We start from the raw sequence: 24,619 nt of genomic DNA, 5'->3' as shown, positions 1-24,619 counted from the left end.
GGCAGCATGCAAATGAGGCCAGAGGTCGACACGTGGGATTCAAGATGGCTGCCGCGGGAGCCATTTCGTACTCGCCAAATGGTAGTTTTTTGGCAGTTTCCAGCCCCGACGGGCGCCTTTCGCTGTGGGACACGACTTCTGCAACTATTACTCAGCAGTACACGCCAAGTTCGCACCTGTCAGCCACCTGCACTTGCTTGTCCTGGTGCCCAACAAGAACGGTGAGTGCTCGGTGCAGCGCCGCGTTAATAAAGTTGCACAACATTGAATCTGTTGCCCAATTTCCGGACACCACCCAATGCCGTTCGGGTTGAACTTGACAAGTTGATGCTGTGTCTTCGTCACATGCCATTGGTTAGACTAGCCTCATAAATTACAAGACTGTCGAACGCTGGCTTATATTGCTAGTTTGGGTAATCCTTACTTTTAGGACACCTCTATTTTTTACGAGTCTCTTCAAAACTGACTTTTGCAGATGTCTGTCCAGTACCAAAGTGACTTTTGCAGGCTAAAGCAGTCTTTTTTCTTCATATAAACTCATGTTAGTTGTAATTTTGAAAGCACTTTCAAAGAAAATGTGACTTTCCTACCTTTTTTCGCAGTCAGATGTGCATGTTGTAGTTCTCACAACACAGTGAAATCCCTACATAATGAAAGCCTGATGCTGATTGGCTGCTAAAAAAAATAAATAAGATGTTTATATTTTATCAGCCAATCAGCAACGAGCTTTCATTGCATCAAGCTTTCACGTTTGCCATCTTGGTTTTTGAGTCTGTTTTCTGGTTGTCATCGTCGTCTTTTACCCCTGAATTTCCCTCATAAATCAAAGCCCTGCCCTCTTTCCACAAAATTAAACCTGCTGATATTCAAGAAGGTGTCATTGCCAATTGTTCAGATGTGCCAAGAAGTATCAGATTTATGTCAATTTTGAGTGTCATTTAGTCAACTGTTTTGGTGAGTCTTTCCCTTCCTATATAGGAACGGGGTCCTAAAAGTAAGGATTACCCTAGTTTGGGCAATGGGAAAACATGTGGAAATGCAAATACATAGCCATGATAGCCGGGCCTACCGACCGGCATGGTCGTCACGGCCGTACATGATCATCATCATGATGATTATTTTTGTTCTGCATGTTTGTCATGTTTGTTTGGAAGCCTTGCCAATGCTAAACATTTGTTTAGAACGTGTACCGATGTACGTTTCAGCCGTCTCCACCTTCGGTGTATTCAAAGCCCTAGTGTCATACTGCGTGGATCGATTGGAGCATGTATCATTACACGAAACATTCGTTGATAAAGCGAGAAATGATATATGAAGAAAAACGTGACTGCAGAAAACAAAATCAGTTTAAGGTCATCAATGTCCAGGTCATTTCTTTGTACTTTAATTAGCCCCCCCCCCTCAAATGTTGTATTTCCTATTTCATTAAAAAACATCTAATGAGTGGGTGGGTAAAATCGCGTTACAGCTGCCGTAACCATCATAACCACTCCTTTGTTTTACATGACAAATCAACTGTTCATTCTGCATTTGCTGCACTGTTTATAAGCTTCACTGAATGGCACGTTAAGACCGCCAAATTACAACCAAATTAAATACAAAAATTATAATTTAAAAAAACAATCTTTAGGGGGGGCACCATTTATAAAAAATAAAAAAAAAAAGTTTAGGTTTTGCCTTTTTTTTAAAGTTTGATTGGTATTAGTAACGCAGGTATTTTTTTCTTGGCCTTTCTTTTATGTTATGACAAATAACTCACAGCAAAGCATCAGCAAGTATTGGGCTGGTACATAAATTTTTTAACTATGAGTCTAAAATATTATCACACTGACAGTGAATTCCTACTTGTTATGACTCCGTAAATTTGTTTTCTTGTATAGGAGCCAGCTAAGAAGAAGAGACGATCACACAAAGTACTTAAGAGAGAAAATGATGTCTCAGCTGTCTCGCATTCAGACCTGGTTGCCTTGGGGACGCAGGCTGGCACCATCCTATTGTATAGTCTTGCTAAAGCGGACATACACAGACACTTGGTAAGAACATAGAAGGTTTTTTTTTTTTATCAAGTGGCTGATCAAAAATGAACCATGTTGGAATCAGGCATTATATAACCGACATACATATCCTTGTCATTTGATTGGTGGAACTCATTCACGTGACATTCGTTATTGCTCCCATTCATGCCGCGGCTCAAAAAGTACTATCCACCCATGGGGAATGGGAAATACTATTAAGTAGTTTCGGTCACTCTTGTTCCATGATGCGGTATTTGTGTGCAAATGCATGCTGGTGTGCGCGTAGCGCGTATTGTTCCAAAGAGCCAGCGCTACAGCGTTGGGTTCAAACATTTTCATGAAGGGGTGGTTTGGAAGAGAGAAACACATTTTCCTCCAGTTTTTATTGAAATAAAAGTTCAAATATATCAAATGACAAGGATCTATATGTCAGTTATATAAAACAAATATTGAGTGGCTTTAAATTGTGAAATGGGAGGAATATTATCGCTCGGTAAAATCTGGACTTCTCCAGTTCACTCGGCTTCGCCTCGTGAAATGGAAAAGTCCAGATTTTACCTTGCGATAATATTCCTCCCATTTCACTCTGAGCCACTCAATATTTGAATACTATCTCACCGTTAATGAGGAGTAACAGCATTATGGTTTGAGGCAAAAGATTATGGGCACTTTCAACGGCCAGAAAAGGAGAGTTGGGGAGACCTAGTCTGGTTCCCGGTCCATCCACTGCGTATTTCGTATGATCCAAAGTTATTGGGGGCGGGGATTAGTCTCGGAGACCATCGCAAGTAAAATTCAAATGCACCCGCGCCCCGACTACGCCTGACGCTCAGGCGAAGACGCTGTGGCTAAAAGCTTTGGCACATTCAGAAAGTCAGTTGTCCGTACTTCGGGCGCGAACCAGTACAGTACGCACACACTGTTTGTTCGGTACGCTCTCAAAAGTGGGAAAACGCGCCCTCTTTGTTGGCGCACGGAGCCCATGCCAGAGGAAGAATAAAAACGAGAGAATCTGACATTGCTTTTTTACATGTGCATCACTCAAAGTGCGAGTTGAAAATGGCAAACTTCTCGACTTTTTTTGAAGTGGGATGGCAGTATGCATGGTATGCAACAAGTAGTTGAGTGTCTTATGTAGGACACATTGATTTTTATTCGAATGCAACATTATGCTCGTTGAATTTGAAAAAAGTAATCCTGAACCCTTAAGGGTATTTTGGCTAGAAACCTGCTTATTGCTTAATGCAACTTCACACCATGCGTGATACAGTCAACGAGTCCGTATTTCCTAGGAGTCCAAATTTCAGACCACGGCGATAGTACAAACTGTACAAAGTTAAATATATCAGCTGAATGGATGGTGAAGTACAAAAACACTCTTGCTGTTGATCCTTGATTTAGGACCAGGGCCACACAGATAAGGTCAACGACATCTGCTGGCACCCAGACGGCGAGACACTATTCAGCTGCTCCAATGATCAGTACATCATAGAGTGGGACGTCAAGCGTAGCCAAGTCAAATGGTAAGATAGGAGTGATATGGATAGACTTGAAACTGTTACACACAACTTTCACTTTGAGCCTAGTGTGTTACATCCCAAGCGAAAGTTGGAAAATATCACTCGGGTGGGACTCGAACCCACGACCTCCTGCTTTCTAGTGCAGATGTCTTACCACTCGACCACCGAGCTAACGGGATCGGTTGGCTGGTTCGAATCTGATGTACATAGCAGCGGGTACCGCATTAACTATTCATAAGATGGAATTTGCATCGGGGCAATGTAAATCATCTTAGTTTTTTTTTTACCTTAACTCCCCAGCATAATTTACTAGGAAACGTACCCATTCAGGCAAATTCCAACACCCACATGGGAAATTGTACACACACACTGTTGGACTTAGTTTCTGGAGGTATGCCAAACCCAATGTAAAAGACCATCTGTTTAGGGGTACTCTACCTATCCCAACAGATTTAAACAAAACCTGCTTTTGAACTTTGATGGGTTGAGTTCGGTTAGGGTTAAGGGATGTACAGTGACAAAGGAATGCCTTCGTCGCAGCTTATTTGCATAGCTTGTGATTTGAAATGAGACTGACTGACTTGCGATTGACTTGCGATTGATTTGTGATTGACTTGGGACTGACTTGGGACTGACTTGCAATTGAATTGAAGTGATAACAATTTGACTACGTTAACATTATATGAGGCTTGATACCCCTTGAAAGATAATGGAAAAGAATATTCTGTTGGGTTTTTGCTGAGTGGTGGATCTCAAGTGATTCAAAAAGCTTCCAAGCCAAAATTCCTGGAGAGTTAGGAGACAGAAATAACCAGGAAAAAAAGTAGCAAAGCAGGTACATTTTATAGTAGAATTGTGTCAGTAAAGACACCGTCTTCCCTTGTCACACATTTAAGATAATTGTTGAGAAGATGTATGTCCCATCAACTAAACATTCCCCGTACATTTTCTCTTTGAACAGTAAGTGGAAAGCAGACAGCCATTCTGTTCATTCTATCTGCCTCTGTCCCGGGGCCCGAGCCCTCCTCTCAGCAGGCAGAATGATCCAGCTGTGGGATTTGGACACCAAGAAAGTTTTAAAAGTGAGTACCGGTTTAGGATTTCCTCATACCCTGGTGGGAAATCAATATTCAGAGTAGTAAGTAAAGCCCTTTAAAACCCCTCAGATGAAGGGTTATACAGTGTTAAAGGTAGAGTAGATCATTTGCAGCTATCCAAAAAGCAAGTGATGAAATTATTGTTGAAAAGCTGACTTGGTTTAAAGCTATAATCCATCATTTGCAGCCATCCGAAAAGTAACTGGCGTAATTATTGTTGAAAAACATACCTGGTTGAAAGATAGTAAGTGGACTAAACTCCCTGTGAAATTATTCTTTCTGGCAAGCTGTCACTTTGAAGTAATCAACGAAAGAAGGCCTTTCCAACGGTGCGTCTTAAGACGCACCGTAGGAAATTTAAATTAGTATTTCATTTTGTGCGCGCGGTTGCTATAATTCGTCAGATCAGTGCGCAACATCGCGTATAGCTGCAATTCAAAACAATTCAAAACATGATTCAGCAACTTTTGATTTGAAATTGAGATCCTAGAATGCTGTTTTTCTCGGAATGTACAGCTGAAGCTGAGCTGAAACTTCATCAGGTTAGTTGTTCTTTCATTAGATTTTGAACACTTTTGTTGCTTCAAATGAACAAAATGCACAAATTACAAATGATGGACTATATCTTTTAAGATGGAGATGCCAATAAACTCGCTGTGAAATTATTCTTTCTGGCATGCTGTCGTTTTGAAGAAAAGAATAAAAGAAGGCCATTTCCAAAGATGCGTCAAGTGACGCATTTTTGGAAATTTCCATTAGTAGTTGATTTGTAATTCCACGAATCTGGGAATGAGTGCGCCCAAGCATTGACACGACGCATACGCGCATGCAGTTGTATAATTTGTCGGCTCAGTGCGTGACTGTGCATAGCTGCGATCGGCTAAATGACAAAGTGTCCAGGATGCCGAATTCAGGCGCAATTCAAAACATGGCTCGTCATTTTTGATTTAAAATCGAGAAACCTAGAATATTGATTTCTCTGAATATACAGCATTCATTGAGCTAAAACTTTATCAAGTTAGTTGTTGAGCAACTTCCTTTTAGATTTTTAGCACTTTTGTTGCTTCAAACGGAAAAAACGCACGATATATATAATATCACATAATATATAATATCACATGACGCCACATCCCCTGCAATGACGTCATCTTGACATAATGACAACACTTGTCAATGCACATTTTGTCATTGTGTTTTTGGTTTGAACCAAGTTTAAAGTCAATCCGATGAAAAGAAGTGTGCGATTTTGGAAGCAGAATAAAATTATAAATATTTAAAAAAATCATAAAAAAGACAAAATGCAAGGATTTAAGGGAGAGGCTTAGTTATATCTAAATGCTCCATGGTTGTATATATGCTCCCATTTTACTGTCTTCTGAACTCAAGATTGGTGCAGGAAAAACCGATTTATTTGTTTTGTTTTGCTTTTTTGGCAAAATTTGTTTCTTTCAGACTTTGAATAGTTAAATATTACAACATTATCTCTGTGAAAACACTCCGAAACGTATTGCTATTTCACAAAACATAACGTTCATGACGAAAAATGTGGCAAAATTGCTGAATTTGTACAATATGAATATGCATTTCGAAACCTGACTGTGTAATGAACCCCTCAGAAATACGTCACTTGAGGGCGCACTGACCTGCCAGCAGGTGCTGCCAGAAGTTTGTGTAAATGAGCCTTCTGATCTAGATACAAAACCGGATCAATTCCAAAGAAATTGCAAACAGCTATTCCATTCTGTTGTCCAGCATTTCAATAATGCATGATTGTTTTTTCTTCTTTTTTATCTCAGAAATTTACCGGTCACGCAAGCCCGGTAACGAGGTTAAAGGTCGTTCCCAGCTCCGCCCCAGAGTCACCTGACGTAACTAGCAGCTTAGAGTCCGTTGATGGGCTGTACTTCCTCTCCTGCGCTGAGAGGGATAGGGTACTTAATGTATGGTAGGTAGCCTCAATCCTCTTATTCATACCATTTAGAGAGCTTCATGCAACTGCTCTCCTCCTTCCCCTCCCACCCCACAATCGCTCCAAATATTGACCGGGGTCTATGAAAACTTTCCTACTGCAAAGCTTTTGATAGTGGCTTTGCTCATACTCTGTCAGAAAAGCTGATTATTTTCAAATTAAGAAATCAAATCAAGAAGATTATTATTATTATTATTAATCATTTCTGGTAATGAAACCAGGGATTCCTCAAAAGCGCCCTAGGCACTGTAGCTCGCAAGCCTGAAATCAATCGGACACCCCTAGCACTGTTTCAGGCCATTGCAGGCCCAAGTCCATCATACTCCATCAATATTTAGTCACGTCAGGCCTTCTGGACCAAGTCTTCCAAAATCCACCAAAATGGGGGATGGATTTTGATGGAGTTGGGGTGGTTAGGATTAAAGTACAAGTCAGCCATTTTGGAAAACATTAGCAAAACAATCAGGAAGACAAAGCACCATTGTTAACATCTACCAACATTGGTGGCAAACTTTTGGTCCGGTCCCACTGAAGAAATCTTCACATCCCATGGGACGATACGGAATGTGGTACTTGTCCATATCACGGCGCGGTGCGCGGCGTGTGAACAAAACCAGGCCAATCAACAACTTGATTTCAAGTACCACTATGCTAACACAACTCCCAAAGAGTGAGAGTTGTAATTAACCCTTTTTTTTCGTTTCAAACCCTCAGGCAAGTACGGTCATCATCCAAGAGTAAAGCCTCCATTGCTTCCCTGGTTGTCCCCGACGAGCCCCTGGATTTTGACATTCTGAATTCTTCCGAAGACCCAGTAAGTTGACTTTAAAAATGAGGCCAAAAAAAACAAGCAAATAAAATTTTGTTAGAGAGGGTGGGATTATTCAGTCAGGAGATTGAGATATTTTTTTAAAAACAAAATTCTGCTGAATTCCAGAAGATCCACGAGAGGATATTTTGTATATTGAATTGTCAACATGAAAACAAGAACCTTTAGTAAAGTGATTACAAAAATCTTCTAGAATCCATTGTAAATCACTAGGAAAGGCCTACTTGTACGTTCTGATTAGTGGACTTATTCTTAAGACTTAAGTCCAAATAGTTTTGAAAGCAGAATGTAACATGGCAAAAAGTCAATGGTAGATTTTCTATCAGTTAAAATTCCTCGACTTTTGGCAGTGCCATGGCAAAGACACTGACCAAAGTCAGCAACATGAGACATACTGAAAGTTAAATTTGCATGACAGTTGTAGTCTTAACTAGTTCGCATCGGATGATGTGTATACCCGCAAACATTTTGCAGTAGTCGGAACGGATGATGGATAAACACGCAGGGAGCGAGGCCCGAAATATCCGTCAGCGACCCGCTCGCAACGAGCGTGGCCGGAAATATGAGTGTGCTGGCCGAGGGTAATGGCTTTAACCCGCCAGGCATGAGATCGAGTGAAAAGTAATCCCGTGCCTCGTTCCGTTCTTGTCAAAATAATCTTGGCGCGAACTAGTAAAATAGAATTGGTAATATTCTGTTCTCCACTCCTGTTATAATATGTTTAATCAAGCGCAGTCCTTCTGATTTGAGGCGTGCGATCACACCCCCACACCATCGCACACCTAAAAGCCTCCCGAGAAGTGTGAATAATTGCACGCCTGAATTTCCCTGGACCACAGATCACACACCTAGAAAACCACACACCTAGAAAAAACACACACCTAGAAAATCCAGGTGTGCCTTTTTCCACACGCCTGGGATTTTCAAATCAGAAGGACTGAAGCCGTTATTGTAAAATAACGAAACACTAATTTTAACTATTTTTTTTTCCTTTCTTCAGAAAACGTACCTCTCTGTTGTCACAAGGGGCGGGGAAGTCCACATTTTTGATCCAGTATTGAATGGGTAAGAAACAACACAGATCCGAAAATGACTGCCTTCTTTACTAGTCATTGAAGTGTTTACAAAATACACCTTGATGGTCTTTGCCCACCCCTTAAAAAAGTCACTCCTAATGACCATCATTGTGAACTGTTAATAATTCATGTTGTGCCCAAAAGTTGATCCCAAGTTCCCAACTCTTTTAGAAAAACATCCTGAATGTGCAGTTCCCATATGTTTAAGCTTTTCACATTATTAGAAGCAACAAGTGCCATTTTCGTGTTTATTTAGTGAAACTTTTGTTCACAATTGTTTTATTCTTTCTTTTAAAATATGTGAAATAGGCATATTAGAGAATACAAATGTCACTTAAAGGGAATGTACAACATTTGCTTTTGCTGCAATTTTCAGAAATAAATGGATTTGGGGGATTAGTACGTTATAGCAAATACTGTTATGCTGACTTGTTTCACGTTTTGGGTTCGTAGATGCTGGGAAAAACCAATGAAACCAATCATATTCTTGTAGTCTGATTCCCTGACCCCACTTAAGATGAAACGGAGCAATTTATAGACTTTGGGTAATTGTAAGATCAGAGAATCAGTCTAGCAGGCTTGTAGTCTTCACAGGTGTGTAAACAATTGCAAAAGAAATTGCAGACGAACTAAATATGAAAAATTAGGAGCACTTTTTGAAAAAAAAAACAGTTTTCTCCAACGCTGGTCGGCCGACCAACGTTGGAAAAATACAGTTTTTCGTGAAGATGTCAGCATACCGGGAGCCACAACTTTACAGGATGCTTTAGACTGTCATTCCCTAACAAGCTTGTAAGATATTTTGTGATAATTTTATCATTTCGTTTTTGGATGTTTGCAAATCTTGTAACTTCCCTTTAATCTGAAAATCGAAGAAAAAAAAATCACCCCCTTCCGTTTTTTTTTTGGGGGGGGGGGGGTGCACTATGGCCTGTGCCCAGTTCTGTCTCACTTTGCCAGAATTCCTCACTATTTTGACCAGCTGCCCAGAAGAGTCTGTTTTTAACAGAACATGTAACAATTGTAGTTTTTCCTTCTGCCAACAGCAAAGCCAAGAACCAGCTTCTGGCAAGATCACACCTCCTGGTGACCACGGAGGGCGGGAAGGACACGCCCCCTCGGCCCATTCCCATCCTGGCTGCTCTCCTGTGCCGGGAACCACAGGTGCCCGTCCTCATCGCCCACGGCACCATATTCAAACTCACATTTGAGAGAGTGGTGAGTACAAGTTACCAGACTTGACCATTTTGACTCGGTCCAGTCATTCTTGATTGGGTAGGTAGTCTCCCATGCCTGATTTGAATTGAATTGCAGGTGTTTGCTCGTGTCGTATGTGAATAGAGTTATTCATCGATTGTCTCCTAAGTCACGGGGGTTTTCTCCGGCAACAAAAATCACCACTTTAGACCTGGCTGTGCCCTATGGTAAGACATAGGTTGTATGGTAGCTGCCTAAGGCACCTTTACCACGGTCCGACTTAAGCGGTAGCCCGCTAGCTAAATGCTAGTCTAAACAGTGGCGGGCTAGTCAAACTATTCCGTAGCGCGGCTGGCGAGTCAAAAATTATTGGGATATGACAAAGATTAAAGGACAAGAAGAAATAAATCATTAAATTTAGAAAGCAAACCTGTATCACTGCCTAATTTTGTTGACTGTTTTTAGGTTAAATTATCAGATCTGTTTATTAAAAACACTGACAAGATTGCCTCAGGATACACGCTGTACATGCACGCAAATTGTTGTTTATGAGACACTCTATTAAAGAAAACAATGCGGACTAGTGAAAATGTCCACGGGCTAGTTAAGAGTCTGTTTCAGTAGCCCGGCTGGCTAGTAAAAAAAGGGTCAAGGTCGACTTGACCATATTATAGCTGCATCCTTCGCAATTCAGCTTTTGCTGCGAGTTTGGATGATTAGACCCCCAAATTTATTTATGTATTTCTGTCCGTTTTGTTGCTCAACTTGTTTTGATTTAACCGGCCATTCCTAAGCAGACAAAAATGTCTTGTTCCCTTGCATTTATTATTGTTCATTTTTTTAATTTCTTTTTTGTGATATTAAGTTGTGGGGTTTATGTTGAAAAAAAAGCAAGTAAACACTAGTCGTCGTACTAAATTGTCCATCTTCCCTCATACATTTGTTATGCGACATAATTATTGCTTGCCAGCAAACAGTGAACTTAAAAAAATAGTAAAACTGCAGTAAAGAAGCGTTGAATGCAAAGACAAATGCAAAAACATAACATTCAAAGAAAATTTAAAATCTTTTATTGAGGTTTTAAAGGGCAAGCAGTAGGCAACAATTATTTTAGCAGTAGAAAGTTCAGTCCTCATAAAACGAACAAAACTTTAATTGATGAACAAATTACCATACTTCTTTCAAATCCTTTCCATTTTTTAGTCATTCCTATCAGAAGACAAGAGCATCTGCTTAATACGGGAAGATCCCTCAACTCAAGCCGTCCCCCAAGTGTCTGGAGAAAAGGTAAGGACGTAGGAAAATGTGGTTCTGAAGTACATGAGTATTACATAATAGCTTTTGTACAGGCTGGTCATCAACTACCAGAAACCCCTGTGGATTATACTGTATAACTGTCAAAGCCTGTTGAAGTGGATTGATAGATAGGGTGACCATTAATACTGGTACAGCTTGTGTAGCAGCCATTTTAACCTGTCAATTGTACCAATATGAGGCCAGTTGGCAGACCTGATACAAACGATAAGCTGTTAGATTTTGACCCTCTACAGATTGTCACTGAGATAGGGAGGGTTAAAAAAACCTGGATATTAACCCTAACCCTTGGGTATTTTTACTAGAAAGTATCCTGAATCCGCCAAAATCCATCAATTTTGTCATGCAAAAAAAATGTTGGTCTCCTGAGTCCATCCGAATTCATCAGGAATCCACCAGTGAGTCCATCAGAATCCACAAGTGTAGTACATATAACTCGTACACACCAAACATATAACCAAGGAGTTCAAACTGTTGAGATCCTGAATCCATCAAAGTCCCCCAACTGCTCAATATGGAGGTATCCTGAATCCATCAAAATCCTGCAGTACCACTAGGCTTACTGTCATGAATCTATCAAAAATCCCCCAACTTTTTCAATTGAAGGCATCCTGAATCCGCTGAAATACTCCAAAACAGGGGTGTGGAATTTGATGGATTCAGGTACGTTAGGGTTAATGAGGCCTCAGACCACTGCTATCATTGGCTATGGAATGTTTTCGGTCGAGCATGGAGTTGACTTTTAGAAATATCTCAATCCTCTGTGTACTTTGATCTCCTTCAGTTGAAGAAACCTATTGTGACTGGAGCAGAAGCAGTGAAGACACCCAGTACCCTGGCACACAGTGGCTACAGGGCAGCAGCAGCAGCAGGAGGCGAGGCCGCTGTTGAAGGAAGGAAAAGCAAGAGAAAAAGCTCTCAATCTACAGTAAGAGCTGGAAACATTTTCTTCAACTGCTGATTATTGGGTTAAAGCTACAGTCCATCATTTGCACCTATCCAATAAGTAACTGACAAAATTATTGTTGAAAAGTATACTTGGTTTAAAGATAAGTAATAGCACTAAACTCCCTGTGAAAATATTATTTCTGGCAAGCTGTCGTTTCGAAGAAGACAATGAAAGAAGGCAAATTCCAACGATGCGTCTGAAGACACATTCTTGGAAGTTTCCGTTTTAGTAGTTCGTTTTTTAATTTGGCGAAGCGCGCGCACTACTTAACTGTGCACACCTAAAAAGGCTTCACCGTGAAAAGTCAGTTATGCCACCAGAGCAGTCAGTGATTATTCTCAGTAACCCTTTCTTTGTCCTGGCAGGTAAGCATTGAGGAGCGGCTGGTCGCCCTCAACGTCGCCGGTGCTCAGGTAGACATGTCAACCCAGAACCAGAGTGCCAAGACAGGATCGCTAGTCATGCTGCTGACGCAGGGACTCCAGAGTGGTGACAAGAACATGCTCAATGTGAGTCTGCACGCGTGTGTTGAACTCTGCTTGATGCAACAGCAGTGTAACAAGATCCCACAGGTCAAAACAAATCCATGGCCAAACTGTCTCAGAGCCTGTGGTTTGCCAGCTGCAGCAGGATACAGCTGTGGCATTGCTCAATGGGACTAGCTCCCACTGTCTCAATAGTGGCCGTTGATGCACTGGGGTTGATATCTCAATGCAACAAGGCCAAACAGACTTGTAAAACTATTTCACTGTGTTGCATCTGACAGGGTTGGGGTTAAGACAACATAAGTTTGAATATAGAAATTGACCGGAGTGGGACTCGAGCCTGCAACCGCTGGCACACTGTACCGGTGCTCGACCCAAACGTGCTACCAGACCTATGTTGGCAGTTTCCCAAATCGAGCGATTCACAATGTAGTGCGCCACCAAGAGTTTGCCATGGAGAGTCAACTTTTCAAGTTTACGGTCGACAAAATATGGCCCATTTGAATGAGTGTCAGTAGACACTTGAGCTAATTTGTTATAGATTGGGGCATAGCATTCTGCCGCCTTACCAAAAATCACCATATTGATACAAAGAAAAGAAAAGGGCAAACATATACTCGAATCATACGCTTACGAAACTACTGACCAGAAAAAACGAACAATTTCAAATGTCCCACTCTGCGAATTTGTCGACCATCTCCCACAATGCACTGGGAAAAATGAACTCTCCGTGGCAAACTATTGGTGGCGCTCTGCATTGTGAATCGCCCGAATTGACGGTGTGTCTTTGTACGTGTTGTACATAACCCTTGAGGACTGACACACAAAGGGAGAACAACAGATCCTTTCAGTCCTCGGGAGTTGGGTCTTTTGTTGGAAACGGTCCCCTGTAGTAAGTTTGTGCACGCTTAGTCTATGGGGGAGTGTTATATTACAGGGACAAAGGGAAACACAAAGCATTGTCCTCGAGAGTAAAGTAAAACATGACTGCGCTCAGTAGGTGTTGATCAGAAGCCATATACCTTAAGGTGTCATGTGGCCAGGGATCATGCCCAATGCAAAATGATGGCAGTTTGTATCAGTACATGTAGTTGCTGAAAACCCTTGGAAATAATGCGGTGGTGCTTATATAGCACTTTATACCAAAGATCTCAAAGCACTTCACAATTATTACCCCCGTTCATCAGGCCATGAGACCAGTTTTTACAGCAGTTCGAGATCAGCGCATTCGGGTCTCTGCCTTCACAGGTACCCATTTACACTCCTGGGTGGAGAGAGTGATTGGAGTAAAGTGTCTTGCCGAAGAACACAAGCACCATGTTCCCCGTCAGGGTTCAAACCCACTTACCACGCAAGTCAAACACTGTTACCATTAGACCACAGCGTTCCACATGGCAATTGGGGATAGGATACAGATTTCAATTAAAAAGATCTTCAAGAAACTCAAGGAAAATGACCCTGGTTATGCAGTATTCAGATGAATTCAAATCTGTACAGTCCAGCCACTCATTGGTTTGGTATCCCATGTATAAAGAGTGTGTCCTGTTTACTGGAGACTGCTGAATTGTTTAAGAGATGTAGGGTAATTGCTCAAACTGCATAGAAAGTGAATTTTAAATTTTGAATTTGAATATTATTTTCTCTTGTACATAAATCAATGTAATTTTTCATTTGTTCAAAGCGTATTTTGCTGCTTCTTTTTTTTTTGAGACATATATTTATTGATTTTGTTATCTTGCTATGTACCAGATTTCTTTTATTTATGGATGTATTTCTCTCAGGAGTATGGAATAAATGTCTTCTTAAATTTGAATTTGAAGTGTAAATACAACTTCATGAATTGCATTCCTTTGACAGAGCGTGTTTCAGCAGCAAAAGGAGTCAGTCATCAGGAGAACGGTTCAGAGACTGCCTATCCCACTCGTAGTGAGTCTCGTACAAGAGCTAGCCTCACGGATGAACACAACACCACAGAGGTAAGCAGAAGAAGTCATCTCTTGGCTAGTCATCCATTTTGATTTCTAAGTTTCTGAAAAATGCCCACCTTCAATTGTCAGTAACTGCCAAGGCTCGCACCTGAATTTTTTAACGATCAGCCAAATATTCTGTGTAGATTTTATATCTTGGAAATGTTTCTGAGCGTAAACATTGGATAATTTTTAACTACTCTGTAAAAATGACCCTGGTTAAATTTTCGTTACATTTGGTTCTAAGTGGGATAAATCTTAGCTCTGTGTTTGATGAAGCTTGCAATGCTCAGCAAGCAATTTTTTTGTACAATATTAAAACTCACAGTGGTTTCCTCTGGTGTAAATTAGATCCAATTGCACTGTCATATATGTGACCCGCTCTGCAAAAATGAGTCTGATGTCGCATAGCTTGAATTCCAGCTTTTACCACTTTTAAATGGAAACAGTGAAAATTTGCTCAAAATTTGGAGTTTTTGTTTTATTTTGGTTGTTTGAGAGTTTTAGTTCAGATATCTTACACAGAAATTTAAATATTGTAAAAAAAAGACTAACAAATTTATGATTTTTGGTGCTTTTTGGCGAGCTGCGAAGCAGATGCGAGCCTATGTAATACCAATTTCCGTCTGTCTGTCCGGGCGCCCGTCCGGGCGTCCGTCCGTCCGTCCGTCTGTCCGGCCGTCCGCGTTCAGATAAAAATGTTGAAGTTTTTGGTTTTAGTTAACTTGGGGAAAAAAATTAAATGCAGTTGTCATGTATCATCTCTAGGCCTATAACTTCAGTTAGGTTCATATCATTGCAGTAAATTTTATGATTTTATTGAGGAACTTTAATTCAAGGAAATGTTAAAGTTTTTAATTGTTACATGTACATGTATACTGGTATAACATGTACATGTGTGTATACCGGTATAACATGTACATGTACACTATGCATTTTGGGGATGTGCATGAGCTTCTGGTTTGATCTTTTAGTTTTATGGGATTGGAGTAGGGATGGGGTAGGGGAGGGTGGGGTGGGTTGGGGGATAGGGGTTGGAGTTAGGGTTTGTGTGAGTAGGATGAGTAGGGGAGCTAGGATGGGTGGGGTGGGGTGGGTTGGGGTGGGGTGGGGAGAGGGGTTGGAATACTGGGTTTGGGTGGGGTGGGGATTTGTAGGGGTGGGGTGGGAACTTGTAGGGGTGGGGTGGGACAGGTAGGGAGAGGATGGGCATGGATGTAGGGGTTGGGTTAGGAGGGGGTTGGGCAGGGGGCGGGATATAGGATCGGAGTAGGGGTTGGGTTGGGGATGTGTAGGGATGGGTTGTTGTAGGGGTTGGATAAGGGGAGGGGGCAATATATAGGGATCAGAATAGGGGTTGCATGGGGTCAGGTGGGGATGTATGGGTGGGGGAATGGGGTGGGCGGGATATTGGAATTTGAGTAAGGGTTAGGGTGGGGATGTGTAGTGTGGGTAAGGACAGATAGGGGAAGATAGGGTAGGTGGGTGTAGGGGGTTGGGGTAGGGGAGGGTACGGGTCAGGGGAGGGGGAAGGAGATAGGGATTGGAGTTTGGGTGGGGTTGGGATGTGTAGCTGATAGGGTGGGGATGGTTAGGGGAGGATGGAATGGGTGTGGGTAGGGGGTGGGGGGGGGGGAGGGGGCGGGTTGGGGATGGGGTAAGGTTTTTGGATGGGGTAAGGTTTGGGGGAGGTGGTGAACGTGCTGTGTCTACATGTACATGTATACCCATTCTTGTTCTGCATTTGTGGCGACTACACAAGATTTTTCCCATGGTAATACAAGTATGGGGAGCAGAAAACACTGTTGGGGCTGCAAAAATCCACAACTGGGTCCTAATTACCCTAACAATGGAAAACTCCCCCATAATACAGTGACGGCTAACCTATATACACATGTATTTATTAGGTAATCTGTTGACTTTTTATGTGGACATTTAAAAACTGACCCCTACACCTAGGCACATCATCAAGAATCCTGATCCCCTTCCATCATGCCCATCCCCAACCCTACCTTCAGCCTCCCTTCCTGCCTTGGACAGCGAGCCATGGCGGCTTCGCCGTTCTAGTCTTGGTTAGTTACAGTGTATTTGTAATTTTTAAACCCTTTTTTCTTAATTGAGACATTTCTTGCTTTGCAAAAACTTGACAGAATTAAAAAAGGCACAACAGTGCAACCAAATGTCCTAGAGAGTTCCATGATATACCAAATGAAAGCTTATTTCATTCCCATTTTATCAATGTAGTTAACTCAAAATTTCAGTTTTGCCACAACAGACTCATTTTTGTGGAGCGGGTCACATATACAGTCTGTGACAGAAAACAAAGATAATAGTATTTTTCCAGGTGGATAAATCCAGTTATCTAGTTCAGCATTACCACTAGAAGTCGTTTGTGCTATGTAGCGAACTATAACTTAGTTTTATTTAAACTCAAAAGTTGAAAGAAAACTTAATTTTGAAATTGAACAAAGAATTTGACTGGAGCAATGTCTTTGTTCAAGGGGCGCTGGTCAGAAGCCATAACCCCATATAAGCCAAGTAGCCAGGGACGATGCTTTCAAAATCAGCAATGCTGCAATTGTGGGAAATAGCTAACAGGGATAACTGAAAGAAGTAACGGCTTTTTATTACAAATTTTCAAATAAACGTCAAAAGTGAAACTGACTTAGTGCATTATAATTATTTTTAAGCTGAACAAAGAAATTGACTGGAGCATGGTTTGAACCTGCAACCTCCGCTCCAGTCAATTTTTTCCTTTCAATTTTAACTTATAATTGACCTATCGCGGTAGAATTGCGGTAGAATCGCGTCAACGCAGCTTGTGAAATATTGTCCAATTACATGATACACAAATGGACGCGGATCTCGCAAAATGTGAGACAAACAAAACATAGTGTACATAAAATTCCATTGGGTTGTCTGAGGGGCGTGGCTAAATGGCAAACCGCGATTGGTCAATAATGCACCTAGTCAGTTCTCCTCTGTGGTTTATTTAAAAGAAAAACCACTCTGTCTTGACATACTAATTTTGCTGTCGCTGTAAGTTTTTAGGAAGATGCGTGTCTTGCGTATCAACTCTTTCACTGAGATTGTGTGGGTATTTCTTATCAGTGGACTGGTGCTAGCCCAGTGGACCAAGGTGGTGCTGAGGGAGCGGGCGTCCTACCTCATGACCTGCCCGGAGCTTGTCACCAAACTAGGCCAGGTGTACGAGATGATTAACACGAGGACGCACCAAGCCTCGCGGATGACCAGGCTACACGGCAAACTGGATCTCATGCTGGCACAGGTAATATTATCGTTTCAATAAGGGAATAAATCTGTGCTTGGCTGGTTTTAAACAAGTGCATTTAAAACTGGCTCAGGGGTCTGAATGCAGATATTCGGCAAGGGACATTTACAGCGACTAGGCCCCTGAGCCGGTTTTAAACTCACTTCTTTAATAACAGCCAAGCACATTTTTATTCCCATTCATAAATACCTTTGAGTCAACAACTCAAAAACAAGTCAAAAATTATATATTTCCAACGATTTTGTTCAACAATTTGGCTTAATGCTTTTTGAAACACCCCTCTAGTCATGTTAAGGTATGTGCCTCTTGCGAGTTGTCGTAAACATCTCCTTATATGGAGATTGTCATGCGCGTTGCACACACTGTGCGATCTGTGCGAATTCAGGACTTTGGAAATACGGACTCATTGCTAGTATTGCGCAAGCCAAAGTGAAGATTTTGAATTTCAACCAATACAAGGGTTAAAGGGACCAGATTTCATTGGAGTCCAACTTCATGTGACACTGGAATAGTGTTAAAGACCAGCCAGCCGGTGTTTTATCAACCATTTAAAACCACCCACATGACAGGCTCTCGACCAATAGGAATGGGTAAACTGTCCTAGACCAATGAAATTACAGTATCCGAGCACAGGATATAACAAAATATTTTGGTAGTTTTGTTTTTGGATGTTTGCAAATATTGTATATTGCCTTAAACAACTTTTTTAGTGCCTTTTTACTCTGTGTGTCAGCAGTCATCCTTTGCTACATGTATAGGCCCAATCTGCTTCCATGTACTCTTCATAACTTCAGCTTGTCTCTTATTTTTTTCATTTCAACAGATTGCTTCTCAGAAGCAGCGTGAGGAAGAACAGGAAAGGCCCACCAAAGCAATGCTGGTGTATGAAGAAGGTAAATTATTCAGTTCTTGAAAACATACTCAAGATGGAAAATCTTTAAAAAATGACGCATCAACGTGTAATATAAACACTGTATACTCAGTGTGTTACCTCTCGAGTGAAAGTTGGAAAATCACTTGGGTGGGACTCAAACCCACGACCTCCTGCTTTCTAGTGCAGATGTCTTACCACTCGACCAAGCTCGAGCTATATCAACATGAACTATTGACCCTGAAAATCCTAACCAAACCCCTGCCCCTCTGACAAGAACCACATCCTTGTGTAATAAAACCCTTATAGTGAGTCTAGCCGGCCTTGCCGCGGAACATGGATAATCAGTCATCCTGTCAACAAGACTATTCAGCAAGCTCTTCTGACAATTGTTAAACCTTGATTTGATAGTCAGCAAATAGTTGAGTGATTTTGGACCTTATAACATATAATGTGTACTGCAAACTGCAGTACGGTCGTGAAACCGTGCGTGGAAAATGGCATACAAATGCGAGGATTTTAAGGTTAATATTGATAGTAAAACCTATGCCATCTTACACAGAAAATCCTTTCACGTACTTAAAGATTAAATGTAATACATGGACTGTCTTTATTAAAGCTTTTTTTCTCGTTATATAGATTCTTCAGACGAGGGTGACATTATGGAGGAACCATATCCCATGCACTCGGAATCAGAGGTAGGCAGTTACTTCCTTATGTAAATCTGTTACCAACTCAGGCATGTTTGTGTATGGCTATAGATATTCACTTCAGTGTGCCAGTGAATTATACCTGAACCCTAGCCACAGAACGGCTTTTTTTGAAGCGGCTTATGCTAATTGGTCTTAATGTGACCTTCGACCAACCAGGTATCAGAGGTATCAGAGGTGACATCATGTGCAACTCGCTATCCGCTATGCGTGTACACAGCATGGATGTACTGTGCGCTATGCGTCAATGCGAAACGCATAGTACATTGTCGATTATCACCCCTTTTCAATACATGATTATTTAATCATGTATTGTTTGATTGAAAGGGGATGAATTGCTGAACATACATGTGCCAATTGTCTGTGTTTCAAAGCAAGATTAGCCGCATATATGAGGCTTTCATCGAAGGCTGCCATTTTGGATTTCTGCTTTGGTGCACGATGCAAAACAACGGAACGGTCAATGCAAACCCTCTCTATTGTGCTCACATGTCAGACATTTTGAGCACAAATGTCAGACATCAATCACCACTGTGATTGGCGAGACTTAGTAGATAGGTCAATTGACATCAGTGTCCTCAACGGTACTCGCACAGAGCGGATGAAATAAATAATTTCTCCTTGAATTTTTCTTTTCTTCTTCAACATTACAGGGTGAGTGGGAGGAGCTATCAGAAATGGATGCCCAGGAATCCCAGGCCGTCCAAGATGAGGAGCCAGGGGGGAACGAGAGTGACATGTCCGACATGGAGGAAGATGAGGTTGAGAATGATGAAGAAGATGAAGATGACGATGACGATGTTGGGGAACCATCAAGTAGCGACGATGAGGATTGAGGAGATTTTTTCCATAATCTAGGATGATTACCACCAATGGACTGAGTCACATTAACCTGACTGCCACTGTCATTATTAGTCTTCTCTTTAATGACTCAGTCTGTCACTATAAACGCAAGAAAGGACACCGTCCTGAACCGCTAAATATCATATTTTTTTCACTTCTTGAAAATCGTACTGATTTCAGAACTGCATTCATGTGATGTACAAGTCTTGGCCATTAGTACAACTGTTTGCTTGCGGTCCTGTGCGTATTGATTGTGCCATGGCATGCCAGCGAAACCATGTGAGGCTCATGCAGATTGCATATTCATTAAACGCCCTGAATACATGCATACATTATGCCATCTTAATCGGTTTAGTGGGCACGTGTGGTCTAGCGGTAGAGCACAGGATTCATGATCGTGAGGTTGTGGGTTCGAGCCCCGCCGTGGCAATGCGTGTTGTGCCCTTGAGTAAGGCGCTTTACCTCAATTACTCCTCTCAACCCAGTTGTTAAATGGGTACCGGCATTATTCAATGCTGGGAAGGTAACGGACTCACTGTGGAGACGATGTGGCAATCCCCCACAGCAGATATGAGTCTGGCCCAATCGCTTATGAAAGAGAGATGGGCACTCCGTTCCTGTGAACACAGGTTTATCCCCTTAATCGGTTTGCGCATGCACCGCAGTAGATTTTAAAATGGAACAGTAGCAAAAGGAGAGGGTTTGAAGCTTTATAGAAGGGGCCTAGAATCTGAGAGCAAATTTAAAGGGAATCATACTTTTTGAAAGTAAGTGAGAAAACAGACATTTTCCAGTTAGCCGAATTCGTAAACATGATATTGAGTATTTGAGGACCGTGTCCGTGTCTGGCGTCGATAGCGACAGTACAAGACCGAGTCAGTCAAGAGGGGACTATTAATGACAGAGGTAGTCTGGCTAGAAGCACAAGTACTTTCCACGAACTGGTACACCTCCCTTGGATATGCCAGTGTGGATTAAAACTAGTAATTTATTCATCCTCGACAAATAATTTAAGTATTTTTTAGCCCCAAGTCTTTGTATATGAGATACCGGTACATGATAACCAGACTTAGATTGCTTGCTGATAACTAGCAAGAGGCTAGGAAGACTTGAATGTTATGCCGAGCCAGAGTTTAAAGAGCCATTCATCAATTATTTAGGGTGAATAGTGTTTAACTGTCCATGCTTAATGCATTGAAACTATGCTGCATTTTCTATTTTCTCCCCTTTTTTGTCAACTGTAGCTGTTGAATTTCTCATGCACAGACGCAGGTCTGGAACTTCGTTGTTTGATGGCAAGCATTTTTTTTAGGGGTTTGATAATAGGCATTTTTATTGACCCAGCTGTCTGGCATTCTTGCCAGGGACATTCCTGAATCCTCCAAAATCCTCCACTGTGCAGCAAATCAGTTGCATGTTCTCGGTACATGTACTTGAAAGTTTCAAGGGACGTCGACCGTTATGCAGAGCAATGGTGGCTGGGCTGTACCTTCCACAATTTTTTCCACAGGAATTTTGCTGACCTATATTGTGATCTACACACAATCGTATTAATACTTCTGATACATGGAGACGTCCATTTATGACGTCACTGTTTCTCGAATAGCAAATTCATTCATTGGCCAAGTTACCAGTCGTGCTCTTCACTATTCTACAGTGCTTTAATACAATTTCCATAAAATGGACTTTTCTATTTGCAGAAACACTCTGTGAATTACAGGATAACGAAATTGATCTCCACTGCTACTGCTTTTTTATTTCTTAAGCTGTCATACTTTTATCATATTCAACCCCCTCCCCCAATCTTTTTGGACTCCAGTTCTGGTTCACTGTGTGTTAAAATCATGTTTCAAAGATGCAATGGTTTGTCCAGTTCACGTTTGTTACCTGTTAAAATCATGTTTTAAAATGCAGTTGTATTCCCTTCGCAAAAATTGTGTGTATTTTTATCACGAGTCTTGCTCCGTGCTGGCCTTTTGCTAACTGCTTCTGTATTGGTGAAACACTTTGCCATGCCCAAAACGCCCAAAAGTTATGGCTATGTCTGTTTTCAGCATTTCTCTACATAGTTGCAATTGACGAGGACCTAGACATGAGATCAACAGCATCTAGACATGAGATTTGGATGCGGCTTTGTATTCAAATCCAGCCCATTACATGTGCAGTTCTCTTTCCTGCAAACTTTGTCAACAAAAGGAACCACCGTGTTCCTTTGCTAGTATGGGCCCGTCTCCATTCATATCTGGGACGAGTTCCGGACAAGTTGCGGGTAGAATCATTCACTTTGTCCAGAAGAAGCTCTGCATTTGTCCCGGACATGTTCCGGGGAAATTTACATTAGCAACAGCTTGACTCACCAATACTTCGGTGCGGGAATATTGCGGGGAAGTTGTCAAGAATCCTGCAACGAATGGAGTGTCATGGCCTAGCGGTTAAGAGCACCGGACTCATGCTCTGGTGTTTCAGAGGCAACAGTGGCGTGGGTTCGAGCCCGGGCCCGGACACTTGTGCCCTTAAGCAAGGTACTTAACCATTCTTGCTTCGTCCTTCAGATGGGACGTAAAGCTGTAGGTCCCGTGTGTTGTATAAGGCCTAACGCACGTAAAAGAACCCAGAAACGCTTATCGCTAAGAGAAGGGGTTTGCCCCGGTGTTTCTGGCAGGAAGGATGTGTATACATCATGTGCGAGTATACTCCAGCGGAGGTTTCTGCACAGTATAGGAAGATGAGATGATGAGGATAACTGATACAATGTCTGCAACTTGTCCGAAACTGGTTCTGGATATGAATTGAGACAGGCCCTACTGTGTTGGACTGTGCTAAGTGAGATTTGAGGCTTTACTAATGAATGACAGGTTTACAGAAACACCATGCGGGAATAATTTCTCACACTGGAATGGTTCTGAAAAGAACCAGAGGTATAAACTCGACGTTCTGGTCAGTATGCTGTCAAATACTACTCATGAGTTTGTGTATCGTTTAATATCAGGAAAATGAGTACACTAAACATCCATTATTATTTTTGGCCATCCTTAAAGTGAGGTATTAAGATAATGTTTTCCCGACAGATTTAAGTTTTATGTTTTTTGAACATGATTCATACATGTTTTGGACATGCCTAAATCATGTGATACTTGTAAGATTTTATTGTACAAATTCTGTAGTGTTTGTTTTAATTTCGAAAGTGCCTTGATCTTAATTATGCCAAAAAAACCTTTGTTTTCCTGCAACCCTGGCTTATCAGCAATATATATATAATTTTACAGGCATTATAGTTGTGCTTCCCTCTATAGTTCTACCAATTTATTGTTGATCCTGTCTAGCAGGCAGTAATGTGTTGGTTGTGGCTTGCAATACCTGCATAGAAAAGTCCTTGCATCAACAGCACTAGAGGGAGAGTGTTGGTTTGGATGTCTGTTAAAGAGGTTGTGGAATGCTCGAAGACATTTCTGTCATTTTTCGGGTATATGTAGCCTAAGGTGTGATGAAATAAAAAAGACTGTTGTTTCTGTCATGAAATGAATACAAAAGGTGCTTTTGAGAGCTGTTTTTCAGGTCCTGTTTCGACCTGAACAATTTGTGTAAAAGTCGTCGTTGGGGGCAGCAAACAAAACATAGTAAATCGTGACGTAATAAACAGGACTCCCGATGCAGCGTAGTATAAACGAGTCCTGTTTATTACGTCACGATTTACTATGTTTTGTTTGCTTCCCCCAACGACGACTTTTACACAAATTGCACGTTCGGGTCAAAACAGGACCTAAAAAAACAGCTCTCAAAAGTACCTTTTGTACTCATTTCATGACAGACACAATAGTCGTTTTTATTTCATCACACCTTAGGCTACATATACCCGAAAAATGACGGAAATGTCTTCGAGCATTCCACAACCTCTTTAAGAAAAAACATTGAAAATGTAATATTATTAACCGGAAATACAATTTCAAAACGATTCTTATGACAAGTTGTAAATTGTCAATTCAGTTCACATTAGTACCATCCGACATGGTCATATTAAATTGAAAATAGCAAAATGCATGTCCATTACAATGAGCGATTATACACTGCAGTTACTGTAGAAACCATTCAACAATTATTGACTGCTGTGATGTGGGATATGCCGTTTTCAACACCCGAGGGGCGCATAGCACCCGAGGAGAACTATGCGTTCGAGGGGGTTGAAAACGGCATATCCCACATCACAGCAGTCAATAATTGTTTTGTTATATCGTGTCAATAACTCAAAAAGATTAATGGTTGTAACTTACCGTGTGAGAAATAAATTAAACCACTGCGATGTTACATTTGATAACTGAATGTCCAACTACAACTAGACATGAGACTAAGCGTTTGACGTTGCAGTTTTCATTGCGCAAAGCTAGCGCGCCGGCAGGTTCCACATGCGCGCGCAACGGGCAACGCTGAAAGTGTGATATCACCCTCAGTGTGTGACATGCATTTTTATTGTCCAGACATGTGGCCGTC

General features: G+C 41.5%; 1 protein-coding gene across 1 annotated transcript; it reads left to right on the top strand.

Moving 5' to 3' along the window:
- Positions 1 to 20,581, top strand: LOC119742303 (WD repeat-containing protein 43-like). Its single transcript, XM_038218271.1, has 16 exons — positions 1 to 221; positions 1,881 to 2,033; positions 3,417 to 3,538; positions 4,497 to 4,617; positions 6,429 to 6,577; positions 7,316 to 7,415; positions 8,431 to 8,495; positions 9,553 to 9,724; positions 10,907 to 10,990; positions 11,802 to 11,945; positions 12,332 to 12,475; positions 14,309 to 14,427; positions 17,530 to 17,707; positions 18,534 to 18,603; positions 19,221 to 19,279; positions 19,945 to 20,581. Exons 1-16 carry the CDS (start codon positions 45 to 47, stop codon positions 20,125 to 20,127), a joined length of 2,040 nt encoding a protein of 679 aa, XP_038074199.1. The 5' UTR covers positions 1 to 44; the 3' UTR covers positions 20,128 to 20,581.
- Positions 20,582 to 24,619: the final 4,038 nt, after the last annotated feature.

This window comes from Patiria miniata, unplaced genomic scaffold, assembly GCF_015706575.1.
Source record: "Patiria miniata isolate m_02_andy unplaced genomic scaffold, ASM1570657v1 HiC_scaffold_11, whole genome shotgun sequence".
In the NCBI taxonomy this organism is placed as follows: Eukaryota; Metazoa; Echinodermata; class Asteroidea; order Valvatida; family Asterinidae; genus Patiria; species Patiria miniata.
Note: the sequence above shows the minus strand (reverse complement) of the source record. Positions and strands in the feature narration are given on the sequence as shown.